This window comes from Lytechinus pictus, chromosome 8 (genome assembly GCF_037042905.1).
Source record: "Lytechinus pictus isolate F3 Inbred chromosome 8, Lp3.0, whole genome shotgun sequence".
In the NCBI taxonomy this organism is placed as follows: domain Eukaryota; kingdom Metazoa; phylum Echinodermata; class Echinoidea; order Temnopleuroida; family Toxopneustidae; genus Lytechinus; species Lytechinus pictus.
Genome location: NC_087252.1, coordinates 1,140,353 through 1,154,547, shown reverse-complemented (window position 1 = coordinate 1,154,547; position 14,195 = coordinate 1,140,353). Strand labels below are relative to the sequence as shown.

The 14,195-nt window shown below is 38.4% G+C and overlaps 2 protein-coding genes across 2 annotated transcripts in view; one reads left to right on the top strand and one right to left on the bottom strand.

The window, feature by feature from the left end:
* The window catches only part of LOC129267326 (uncharacterized), a 44,577-nt gene that overhangs the window by 7,498 nt on the left and 22,884 nt on the right, over positions 1-14,195 (top strand). The gene's annotated exons all lie outside the window — the stretch shown is intronic.
* The window catches only part of LOC129266403 (lysine-specific demethylase 8-like), a 34,743-nt gene that overhangs the window by 12,856 nt on the left and 7,692 nt on the right, over positions 1-14,195 (bottom strand). Inside the window, exons 3-6 of the mRNA XM_064103327.1 lie at positions 11,049-11,236; positions 10,245-10,410; positions 8,090-8,243; positions 2,372-2,563 (exon numbers count right to left, since the gene is read on the bottom strand). Of these exons, the coding sequence (XP_063959397.1) occupies positions 2,372-2,563; positions 8,090-8,243; positions 10,245-10,410; positions 11,049-11,223 (687 nt within the window). The 5' untranslated portion in view covers positions 11,224-11,236. The remainder of the gene's footprint in view (positions 1-2,371; positions 2,564-8,089; positions 8,244-10,244; positions 10,411-11,048; positions 11,237-14,195) is intronic.

Below are 14,195 nucleotides of genomic sequence, written 5' to 3'. Positions count from 1 at the left end.
AAGCTTTCAAACTTTCCCCATTTAACAATAGTTGATGCTAATATTAACGCAATCTTAAATTTATCCTCATCATGTTTGATATAGCCTGGATTAATATACACAATGAGCAGGGCTCAATCCCGGGGGTCAAGGTGGCCAAAATGACCAAGGTAGTCAACTTTGGGGATGCTCAATTTTAAAGATTCATTCACCAGAGTTAGGTGTCACAGCACACCCTTGTTACGATTCTGGTAACATTCAAAGTATTTTTGGATAAATTGAACTGATGTCGTTGGTCATTTTGAGGGCCATAAGTGGCCAAAATGAGCATAAGCAATTGAATAGGGTCATTAAGACTGATATATTTGGAATCAGCATGAAATTCTACACAATAAGGACTTTGAATGCATTATCATTTTATAAGGGAAGAAGATAAAACATGCTGAAGACCTCAATTTCCTGCCTATTTGAACAGTTAATAATGCAAAACTGCGCGAATGGTTAGTTATGTCTAAAGTACCCAAAATGACCCTAACAGGTCAAAACTAACGGAATAAATTACATGAGGTTGATTGTTCCAGCGCACATTTTGAAAATAAATGTGGATTTTTACAGACATCCAATCGTAGCTCTGATCAATAATTGTAACACATTTCGGACAAAAAATCATGTAAATTTGCATTTTTGGCCAAAATATAACCAAAATGACCACTTCTATTGTGATTTGGCAAATGAAACCACTTTATCTGGAATTTGGGTGCATTTTTACTTTAATAAGATAGACCCTTTTAATTGCATGTGGCTACAAAAGCATTCTGTTAATGGACCATTTTCCAAAGAGTGGTCAAAATTGTCATTTTTGGTCAAAAATTTGCCAAAATGGCATGAGTACGGTCAATAAGAGTGACATTTTTGGATTCAGCGCACAATTTTACCCCGGATAAGCTTGTCAAACCTTCCCCACCAAAAATTCTGAATAAAGCCCCCTATCTCCTAGACTATTTGGTGATTATCTCAACTTTCGTACATTTCTTCTTTAAAAAACCCCCATACATGTACCTAACATCACAACTACATAATACAACGTATTTGATAATGGATTAAAGTAAACATTACCCTTTTCAATTTTATTATCAGTGGAAATCAAAGATATGAAACACTTTTCTTACATTGTGTTTCTTAATCTGTTATTCATTTATCTATTTATTCATTTCTTTATTTATTTATTTATTCATTCATTTATTTATTTATTCATTTAATATATAATTATCCATTCACTTCATTCTTTCATTCATTCATTCATTTAAGTTATCTAGCTGTTTTTTTTGGGGGGGAGGGGTGCATTACTATTAGGAAATGTGGTACGAGGATACAAACAAGAAAATTAATTGCTAAGTATAAGTAGGAGTCTACATTAGTGGAAGTCAAACATGTCATTGTCTTTCGATAGAAATGAAAAAACCATTAGTTTTACATGTACTTAAGTATCAATTGAAAGCTAACAGGGGGAACAATTAATATCCTCAATCAATGGAAATTAGTAATAATCTTTGGAAGCTTTTATTGTATCAAATATCTTGATTGGCAGGATAACAATGTGTATTCATGACAGAAACCAAAACACATTTTGAGTGATCGGGTCATGTTTCAAGAATATAAGCTAATGATATCCGGGGAGCGTATTAATGGTTATTAATGAAATATCATCTGCTCTGCTAAAGAAAGGGCAATTACACTTTATTTTTGTAGAGCAAGGAAAGACTTCTGATCAAGTGACTGAAAACTACCATTGGGGCAGAGACGTTTAGAATATCTAAAATTTCATAATATAAAAAAATATGTAATCTATTAAACCATAATACAGGTATGTGGATATTTCTTATTTTCATTTTCACCCCCTCATTGCCCCCTCTCCACTCATTCTTTCCTTTACCATCCCATTTATTTTTCCTCCTTCATCCTTCTTCCCTTCCTCTCATTCTTTCTTTTCCTTTCTCTCCAAGTCTTCTATCCATCCCACCTTTTCTCCCTCATACTTTCTCTCCTTTCCCTCTGCCTCACTCCCTTCCTTCCATTCATTTTCCTCCATTCTTTGCTCAATCTCTTCCACTCTTCCTTCTTACCTCTATCTTCACTTCTTCTCTTGGTTTTTTGTTTTGTTTCTCTCCCTCCCTTCTTTCAGCTCCTTTTTTCCACCCTTCAACATTCCACTCCTCCCCATCCTTTATTTCCTCTCTTCCTTCAACTCCTCTTCCCCGCATCTAATCTATTCTTCCCACACTCCCTCTTTCTCTCATCCCTACCACCCCGCCTCTCATCTTCCTCTCTCTCTTTAATCTCTCATCCATTCTCTCTCTCTCCCTCCCTCCCTCAAGCAATCCAACAACCTTACCTTTTCTGCCATTTCCAAGTACTTGGCAAACTTTGGGTGTATCATGATGAAGTTCTTTTTCCCAGCCAGTAGGCAGTGAAGGTTGTGATCAGCGTCATAGTGGATGACCGATGCTGTTCCTCCGCTGCTGATCCATAGGTTGGTCTCCTGGATGAACCGCTTGAAGGTACCACATAGCAGGCTCTTGGGTACCTAGCAAAGAACCACAATGAAAGAGATTGGTAATTATATGCCATTTTGAAGGTACCACACAGCAGGGTTTGGGTACCTAGCAAAGAACCACAATGAAAGAGATTGATAATCATATGCTATTTTGAAGGTACATGTACCACACAGCAGGGTTTGGGTACCTAGCAAAGAACCACAATGAAAGAGATAGACAATAATGTGCCATTTGAAGGTACCAAACAGCAGTTTTTGGGTACCTAGCAAAGAACCACAATGAAAGAGATTGATAATCATATGCTATTTTGAAGGTACCACACAGCAGGGTTTGGGTACCTAGCAAAGAACCACAATGAAAGAGATTGATAATCATATGCTATTTTGAAGGTATCACACAGCAGGGTTTGGGTACCTAGCAAAGAACCACAATGAAAGAGATTGATAATCATATGCTATTTTGAAGGTACCACACAGCAGGGTTTGGGTACCTAGCAAAGAACCACAATGAAAGAGATTGATAATCATATGCTATTTTGAAGGTACCACACAGCAGGGTTTGGGTACCTAGCAAAGAACCACAATGAAAGAGATTGATAATCATATGCTATTTTGAAGGTACCACACAGCAGGGTTTGGGTACCTAGCAAAGAACCACAATGAGAGAGATTGGTAATTATATGCCATTTTGAAGGTACCACACAGCAGGGTTTGGGTACCTAGCAAAGAACCACAATGAAAGAGATTGATAATCATATGCTATTTTGAAGGTATCACACAGCAGGGTTTGGGTACCTAGCAAAGAACCACAATGAAAGAGATTGATAATCATATGCTATTTTGAAGGTACCACACAGCAGGGTTTGGGTACCTAGCAAAGAACCACAATGAAAGAGATTGATAATCATATGCTATTTTGAAGGTACCACACAGCAGGGTTTGGGTACCTAGCAAAGAACCACAATGAAAGAGATTGATAATCATATGCTATTTTGAAGGTACCACACAGCAGGGTTTGGGTACCTAGCAAAGAACCACAATGAGAGAGATTGGTAATTATATGCCATTTTGAAGGTACCACACAGCAGGGTTTGGGTACCTTGCAAATACCACAATGAAAGAGATTGGTAATTATATGCTATTTTGAAGGTACCACACAGCAGGGTTTGGGTACCTAGCAAAGAACCACAATGAAAGAGATTGATAATCATATGCTATTTTGAAGGTATCACACAGCAGGTTTTGGGTACCTAGCAAAGAACCACAATGAAAGAGATTGATAATCATATGCTATTTTGAAGGTACCACACAGCAGGGTTTGGGTACCTAGCAAAGAACCACAATGAAAGAGATTGATAATCATATGCTATTTTGAAGGTACCACACAGCAGGGTTTGGGTACCTAGCAAAGAACCACAATGAAAGAGATTGATAATCATATGCTATTTTGAAGGTACCACACAGCAGGGTTTGGGTACCTAGCAAAGAACCACAATGAGAGAGATTGGTAATCATATGCTATTTTGAAGGTACCACACAGCAGGGTTTGGGTACCTAGCAAAGAACCACAATGAAAGAGATTGATAATCATATGCTATTTTGAAGGTATCACACAGCAGGGTTTGGGTACCTAGCAAAGAACCACAATGAAAGAGATTGATAATCATATGCTATTTTGAAGGTACCACACAGCAGGGTTTGGGTACCTTGCAAATACCACAATGAAAGAGATTGATAATCATATGCTATTTTGAAGGTACCACACAGCAGGGTTTGGGTACCTAGCAAAGAACCACAATGAAAGAGATTGATAATCATATGCTATTTTGAAGGTACCACACAGCAGGGTTTGGGTACCTAGCAAAGAACCACAATGAGAGAGATTGGTAATCATATGCTATTTTGAAGGTACCACACAGCAGGGTTTGGGTACCTAGCAAAGAACCACAATGAAAGAGATTGATAATCATATGCTATTTTGAAGGTATCACACAGCAGGGTTTGGGTACCTAGCAAAGAACCACAATGAAAGAGATTGATAATCATATGCTATTTTGAAGGTATCACACAGCAGGGTTTGGGTACCTAGCAAAGAACCACAATGAAAGAGATTGATAATCATATGCTATTTTGAAGGTACCACACAGCAGGGTTTGGGTACCTAGCAAAGAACCACAATGAAAGAGATTGATAATCATATGCTATTTTGAAGGTACCACACAGCAGGGTTTGGGTACCTAGCAAAGAACCACAATGAAAGAGATTGATAATCATATGCTATTTTGAAGGTACCACACAGCAGGGTTTGGGTACCTAGCAAAGAACCACAATGAAAGAGATTGGTAATTATATGCTATTTTGAAGGTACCACACAGCAGGGTTTGGGTACCTAGCAAAGAACCACAATGAAAGAGATTGATAATCATATGCTATTTTGAAGGTATCACACAGCAGGGTTTGGGTACCTAGCAAATACCACAATGAAAGAGATTGATAATCATATGCTATTTTGAAGGTATCACACAGCAGGGTTTGGGTACCTTGCAAATACCACAATGAAAGAGATTGATAATCATATGCTATTTTGAAGGTATCACACAGCAGGGTTTGGGTACCTAGCAAAGAACCACAATGAAAGAGATTGATAATCATATGCTATTTTGAAGGTATCACACAGCAGGGTTTGGGTACCTTGCAAATACCACAATGAAAGAGATTGGTAATTATATGCCATTTTGAAGGTATCACACAGCAGGGTTTGGGTACCTTGCAAATACCACAATGAAAGAGATTGATAATCATATGCTATTTTGAAGGTACCACACAGCAGGGTTTGGGTACCTAGCAAAGAACCACAATGAAAGAGATTGGTAATCATATGCTATTTTGAAGGTACCACACAGCAGGGTTTGGGTACCTTGCAAATACCACAATGAAAGAGATTGATAATCATATGCTATTTTGAAGGTATCACACAGCAGGGTTTGGGTACCTAGCAAAGAACCACAATGAAAGAGATTGATAATCATATGCTATTTTGAAGGTACCACACAGCAGGGTTTGGGTACCTTGCAAATACCACAATGAAAGAGATTGATAATCATATGCTATTTTGAAGGTATCACACAGCAGGGTTTGGGTACCTAGCAAAGAACCACAATGAAAGAGATTGGTAATCATATGCTATTTTGAAGGTATCACACAGCAGGGTTTGGGTACCTTGCAAATACCACAATGAAAGAGATTGATAATCATATGCTATTTTGAAGGTACCACACAGCAGGGTTTGGGTACCTTGCAAATACCACAATGAAAGAGATTGATAATCATATGCTATTTTGAAGGTATCACACAGCAGGGTTTGGGTACCTAGCAAAGAACCACAATGAAAGAGATTGGTAATCATATGCTATTTTGAAGGTATCACACAGCAGGGTTTGGGTACCTTGCAAATACCACAATGAAAGAGATTGATAATCATATGCTATTTTGAAGGTACCACACAGCAGGGTTTGGGTACCTTGCAAATACCACAATGAAAGAGATTGGTAATCATATGCTATTTTGAAGGTACCACACAGCAGGGTTTGGGTACCTTGCAAATACCACAATGAAAGAGATTGATAATCATATGCTATTTTGAAGGTATCACACAGCAGGGTTTGGGTACCTTGCAAATACCACAATGAAAGAGATTGATAATCATATGCTATTTTGAAGGTATCACACAGCAGGGTTTGGGTACCTAGCAAAGAACCACAATGAAAGAGATTGGTAATCATATGCTATTTTGAAGGTATCACACAGCAGGGTTTGGGTACCTTGCAAATACCACAATGAAAGAGATTGATAATCATATGCTATTTTGAAGGTACCACACAGCAGGGTTTGGGTACCTAGCAAAGAACCACAATGAAAGAGATTGATAATCATATGCTATTTTGAAGGTACCACACAGCAGGGTTTGGGTACCTAGCAAAGAACCACAATGAAAGAGATTGATAATCATATGCTATTTTGAAGGTATCACACAGCAGGGTTTGGGTACCTTGCAAATACCACAATGAAAGAGATTGATAATCATATGCTATTTTGAAGGTACCACACAGCAGGGTTTGGGTACCTTGCAAATACCACAATGAAAGAGATTGATAATCATATGCTATTTTGAAGGTATCACACAGCAGGGTTTGGGTACCTAGCAAAGAACCACAATGAAAGAGATTGATAATCATATGCTATTTTGAAGGTACCACACAGCAGGGTTTGGGTACCTTGCAAATACCACAATGAAAGAGATTGATAATCATATGCTATTTTGAAGGTATCACACAGCAGGGTTTGGGTACCTTGCAAATACCACAATGAAAGAGATTGGTAATCATATGCTATTTTGAAGGTATCACACAGCAGGGTTTGGGTACCTTGCAAATACCACAATGAAAGAGATTGATAATCATATGCTATTTTGAAGGTATCACACAGCAGGGTTTGGGTACCTAGCAAAGAACCACAATGAAAGAGATTGATAATCATATGCTATTTTGAAGGTATCACACAGCAGGGTTTGGGTACCTTGCAAATACCACAATGAAAGAGATTGATAATCATATGCTATTTTGAAGGTACCACACAGCAGGGTTTGGGTACCTAGCAAAGAACCACAATGAAAGAGATTGGTAATCATATGCTATTTTGAAGGTATCACACAGCAGGGTTTGGGTACCTTGCAAATACCACAATGAAAGAGATTGATAATCATATGCTATTTTGAAGGTACCACACAGCAGGGTTTGGGTACCTAGCAAAGAACCACAATGAGAGAGATTGGTAATCATATGCTATTTTGAAGGTATCACACAGCAGGGTTTGGGTACCTTGCAAATACCACAATGAAAGAGATTGATAATCATGAACCACTTGAAGTTTCCACACAACAAGCTATCGGGTTCCTAGAAATAAACCACCATGAAAGAGATAGAGAATTACGTCTACATGTACCTCTCTTTAATTTGGTGGTAAAGAAACACAAATTTTCTAATGCAGATATCTTTTTAAAAAAAAGGTATAGCTTAGTCTGAAAAGCTCAGGTGATTCCTGTCTGAACCAAAAAAACTGTTTGCACTTAATATTACAACATAACAAGAAATGAAATATTTATTTTGAAGACTTGAAAATATTAAAAAAAGTTTTTGAATATCCTTTTAGTAGATATACAAATAATAGGAAAGTGAAAGAAATTTTATTGGTCGAATTAGAATCTGCTACGGTAAGTGTCAGGAACGGCACAGGGATATTTTGATGGGGGGGGGGGGGGTGATGACCTGAATGTAATGATATTTATTCTCAATTTGGCAAACTCTTTTTTCTGATCTTCTTTCTTCCTTTCCCCCTGTTTCTTCTTCTTTCTTTTTTCACTTCTGGAAAAATCATTTGGGAGCACCTGCTGCTGCACCATTGGGGCAGTTTCATAAAACCTGATACAATAGCAAATTTACAATAACAGTTAAAAGCTACTGAAATCCTTCAATCTGATTGGATGAATAGGTGAATCACCTGTATTTCATGTCTCATCTCGTCCGGTAGAACTGTCACCACATACCAGTCTTCAACACCATAATGGCTCAGGAACTTGGAGATCTTCATTCTTTTGTTTCTGGATCCTCGCTGCTCCTTTTTTAACTCTACCAAGACATCAAGGTCACCGTACCTGGGTCGAGGATGAAAAAAGTTACATAATACTATAAATAGTATGATGCAACATAATAATGATACCGGGGGGGGGGGGGCACTTATGTTGACAAGGGGATACCAGGCGCAACCATGAGGTTTCGAAAAGCACCCTAAACAAGTGTTTTCCATATTCTGAAAATGCATCCCCATTGGCGTATAAAACCCTACCCATAACAAATATTGGAATCAAAACGGTACTCTTGACAAATATTCCCTGAATGACCCCTAAAACAAGGACGCCGATATTTTAATTGTTATGACGTGATCACGGATGTCGGCTGTACCTTTACTAACACTGGGTTTAGTACCACCCCACCTCCCACACCTCGCCCAATCGGACTCTGAACATATTAAGTGTTGGGGCAAAGAATACATCCTTTATAAAGCATTTCAATCTTTTTTATACCCACGCAAATTTGACCGTAAACCTATAGCTTTCCTATCAAAATATCAAATATACCCTTTTCTTCAGTATTTTAGTGTTTTTGACACCCTTATCATGTTACGTACGTAACGTGCCAATTCTTGAAAAAGAGATCCTTTTTACGCGTTTCTTTGGTCAGGCCTAGTATCCACTCATCAATGGAAGTGGCCCTCCAAGTAATGATAGTGATGATAACAATAGTAGTAGTAGTAGTAGTAACACTACCACTAGTACTATTACTACTACTACAGTGATATGACATTTGCTCTTGCGACAATTGCTCCGGGCTTAATTTCGACTAAGGTTTAGGGTTGCAATAGGGTTTTATCTGTAGTTGTAGGGTAGGGTATAGTGTTAAACCCAGGGTTGAAGTTGGTCATTCGATTAGTGTGTGGAATTTAGAGCGGAGCAAATTTCGCTGGAGCAAATATCATAGAACCTCTACTACTACTACTACTACTACTACTATTCTACTACTACTAATAATAATGAAAATAATAATAACAACAATAATAATGCAACATAGTAATGACAATACTTCCCAGGGAATTGAGGGATGTGCATACATGTAAAGTCATGTGTTGGAATGACCAATTTCTAGTGTATAGATATTTTACGAATATATCTTGGCGCCCTATAAAATGACCAGATTATTATATGTGAAAAATAAGTTTTCCTATTATGTTCATTTTGGAGTATTTGAAGGGGTACTCCAGGCTAAAAATAATATAGTTTGAACAGATTAGGAAAAAAAATCAGACTCCCCAATCTTAACCCTAAACAGGCCGGGGGGGTTGAATCAACCCCCCCTCAACATTTTCTGCGATCATTCCGCCGCGCGAAATTTTTTGACCGCGCCATTTGCAGAGTTTATACTTTTAAGTCTCGCGCATCTTTTGACACCAAATTTACGACGCCCGGGTACGCAGTTCCGAAATTACGCAACATTTTGTAAGTGCATGTCAGACTAAAAATTGTTCCAAAACATGATTTTGTATACAAAGTCAATGCAAATTGAGTTTTCTCATCTTATTCATAAAGATATGATTATTTTTACTTTAAACAGCTGAAATCAATTGATTTTAGCATAATTATGCTTCAAAAAGGTTGTGCAATAAATCTGGTGAAAAAAACAAAGAAAAACAAAAGGTTGAAAAACAGTGAAATACATAAGAAATTCATAAAACAATAAAATACATAAGAAATTGATTTCCAAACCGAAGTTTTTTTCAATTGCCATTGTTAAGAATGCTACAAAGAATATTTTTACCAAAAATTAGCATTCTAGGAGCTTTATTTAGTGAATTAGAGCAAAAAGTATGATTTATGCACAAATTAGCATAATTAATTCATATAAAATAAAATCTCATTATTTTGGAAAAATTAACCATACAGCCTTGTAGATTACATCGCACACTACCAGCATGCAAATTTTTGCGGTGCTCGCGTGATCGGCGGCCGAAATCTCAGGGGGGGTTGAATCAACCCCCCCGGCCACAGAACAGCCAAAAAAGCCCGGCCTAGTTAGGGTTAAATCTCCTTGAACCAAATTACTCTTTATTCAAGTAGTCATCAGTCCAGTTTGTCATTGCTGGCGAATCGGTGACAGCGCCCCTATAGACGCAAGGCTCCCGGTGACGGACATGGTCCTCCCAGAAGTTCTTAGGAGGAAGCGGCTCCCTGTATTCCCTGACACGACTCGTAGGTTTCTTTTGGTATCCTGCAAAAAGAGAAGGAGGGAGTTAGGAGTTTATGTGAGTCATGTCTGTCAGTGTCAGTGGGAATTCTGTGTATGGTGGAATTTCAGTAAGTAGATGGTTATTACTATTGGTATGGAAAGTAAATGATTGGTAAGACTGTTTTATGTCTGTTAGACCAGTATTCATCAATAATGATTATCTTAATGTTTCATCATCATCATCATGATCTCTGGCATTACAATTTTAATCATCACATACATGTACATGTATATCACCATAATCATTGGGGCAGTCACTATTATCCACCATCAATCACCACTAACACCACCACCACCACCACCATCACCATCACCATCATCATCATCATCATCATCATCACCACCATCTCCACCATCATCATCATCATCATCATCATCATCATCATCACCATCACCATCATCATCATCATCATCACCACCACCATCATCATCACCATCACCATCATCATCATCATCACCATCATCATCATCATCATCATCATCATCACCATCACCACCATCATCATCATCACCATCACCATCATCATCATCATCAATATCATCATCACCACCATCATCATCATCATCAGAGTAATTTTCACCTTAGCACGACCTCAAGAATGACCATGATCATCACCTACCAAACGGTCTAAGATGCCCAGTTGAAATGACACCATCTTTCCTGTAGGTGATCTTCGGAGGAAACTCCACATCCACCCTGTTGTCCTTCGGGAAGTTGACTTTGGCTTGACATATACCCAACAACACAGCAAGCAGGAGGAGTGGACCTGAAAGAGCCATTGTGCTGTATTTCATCTATAATAATAATCTAAAAAAAAGAAAACAAGACACAAATTATGAAAAAATTTCAGAACTATATTTTGAACTTTGGATATATACATGAATACCCTACATGGTGAATTGCCATTTGGTCTAATTATGCAATTTGGTCTAATCCCTCTATACCCCCTTTGAGCAGTTATTCCCAAGGTGGGGGGGGGGGGTACTGGATTTGATCAGGGTATAGGGAGGGGTATGTAGCCCAACCATCTGAAACCATTGGCTCAAGAATAGAAGTTGTTTATGAGATGAGGGGCTTCAAGAACTACATGAATCAGATGTCCCTCTGCAAATGGGGATGCTTGATAACTGGAAGTTAACATGAACAATGGGTCTCTGAGAACATATGCCTATTATTATGACTTTATGAGAGGCTATTAAATACGAATGGGGGAGAACGGTTTGGTCAATGAAAAAGGGTGAAAATTATATCATTATTATTTGTTTGGCGTCACCTGGGCCTGGGAGGTGAAAAGCGTACTGAATCACTGTGACCCGCAGGTCTCTCCTTAAACTGATTAGGGGGAGTGCAGGTATACCACAACACCGGGGTTTCCCCCTACTCTTACATATATATAGGAATAGTGCAGTGGGTTCTTAACGTGCAAAGGTGGTGACTCTCCTCTACACGGGGCCTCCAATAACGTCTTTTCCAAGAGATGGACTATTTTCCACTGTAACATAGCCTGCATCTATGGAACAGGGGAGAGACGTTTACACACAACGCACTGGCTTCAGTCATCCGCCCGGGGTGGACTCGAACCCACAATCTTTGGTTCGATATGCTTTAGAGGAAACGGCTGGCAAGGCTTGAAAAGGGGTTCTTACGGACACTATATACATGGTGGTACACATACTGCCTTTATACATGAGTCCCCCCCCTCATGAAGTTACTGCAACCTTCAATGGACCTACTCTATCAATCATTATCACCAGTGTTGATAAATCACATATGAATTCTCCGTAATCACAAGTGGTTATTGATTGTCTATCAAGATTGATTACAACTTGCGACCATGCATATCTATACATGTATGCTTCTGATTGCATGTTACAATATGACTGATCTGATCACCACTTGTTATAACTCGGCTAAAATACTTTATATCCGGTATACTAAGACGTGATAAAGGGTATAGTTTCCCCATCAATCATCACTTGCAGTGATAAACCTCTTTTGTTTCGCTGATCCTTTTCAGCCACTGGATCATAACGAGTTATGAATTATTTTGAGTACGTGCACATTTTGCCACTCAAATTTTTTGGTCCATCCTTCTCCATCACCTGCAGTGTTGATCGTGCAAGATCTTGATGGGCGCACGCTGTGTACATATGCGCAAAAAAGTGCATCGCCCCTCGATTGTTTTGTTGTGATTGTAAACTTCCTTTGTGATGTCCAAATAAATCTTGTTAGAGCAAGATCTTGGATGCTTGCGCACAGATTACATACAGCGCTAGCATTAAAACAAGCATAGTCGTCTCAATGGATTTTTTTTTCAACAGAAAGTTGATTAAAAAAAAAAAATCTTAAAGAGACGTATTGATATCGGTTTCTTTGTTTATTGAGGTTCTCGATGCGGAATATAAAGCATATAATCACCTCTTGATTTCTGGTGATGAGGCAAACTATCACTTCCTCGGCAAGCTGGATGTACTTGCTATCTTTCCTCAGCTTTGCTACATCCAGCTTGCCTCGTAAGTGATAGTTTGCCCATCACCTTCAACAACAGTGATTATTTGCTTAATAGCGCTATACTAGAGGGGGATAAAAAAAAATTACATGTACAAACACATGTAATAGCAGGCCTCAATATCTATCGTACAAACACATATAATAGCAGGCCTCAATATCTATCGTCTAATGGCTAGCATTGGTTTAGCAAATTGAAGTTTTATTTAGGTCTAATCAGAGCTACAGTCCTTAGGGAAAGTTGATTTGAATAAAAAAAAAAGATAATGCTGAAAGCTAATGGCATTTTTAAATTTGTGTATTTATGGACAGTCTATGAGAGAGTACTTTTAAAATCTGCTGTGCAAACCCTTAACTTAAGTTTAACAGGGTCTGAATTTGCAGCCTACAGAGACTTGTGGTAGTCTTGTATGAAGAGCCACCTGCAGATCAAAGTTTCAATCAGGTTCTGTACCTACAATGATGTCACACAGTATCATTTAAAGTGCTTTCAAAACCAGTAAAGATCTGGAAGTGACAATTTGCTTCTGATTCCTCGTACCCGACATTCTTGGGGGGATAGGTCCTTCTCACATGCTGCGGCCAAGTTGTGGAATCAACTTCCTCAGTCACTTTGCTCCATTAAAGTACATGAAACATTTAAAGTACACCTTAAGACCTATATGTTCAACCTTTAATACCTTCACAACTAAATCTATATACACTGTATAATTATGTACATTTTTAAAGAAATAATATTTGTTTTGTATGCATTTAAGGTACACTCTGTGTCATCACACGCTGGTCTGACTAGCTTCCCATGGGGGCTGGTGCCCTTATTTGCTAGAGCTCCTGTGAGTACTGAGCTGACCGGGCTTGCCCCTTAAATTGTCGGTGAACGGGGCAGCAAGCACAAGGGCACCAGGCCCCACCAGGATGTAGCTGGGAATTTCCATTCCAGGATTATACTTGTAGTGACTCAAGATTTCTATTTATATCTAAGTAGCTGTTTGTAATGTACGTGTATATAATATTTGCTATCTAAAGGAACTGTTGCTGGCCTAGCGCCATGAGCGTCTCTGGACGGTGTGCGCGCTATATAAAATATCACTATTATTATTATTACTATTATTTATTAAAAAGGTATCATACACCTTTCCAATAGCCTGCTTTACATTGTACATGCAATCTGTAGCTGCATGAAGACAATGAAGTGTTAGAAAATATTGTTGGAGTGATCTTTTATGAATGAGGACCATATGGTTCAAGACAAAGAAAA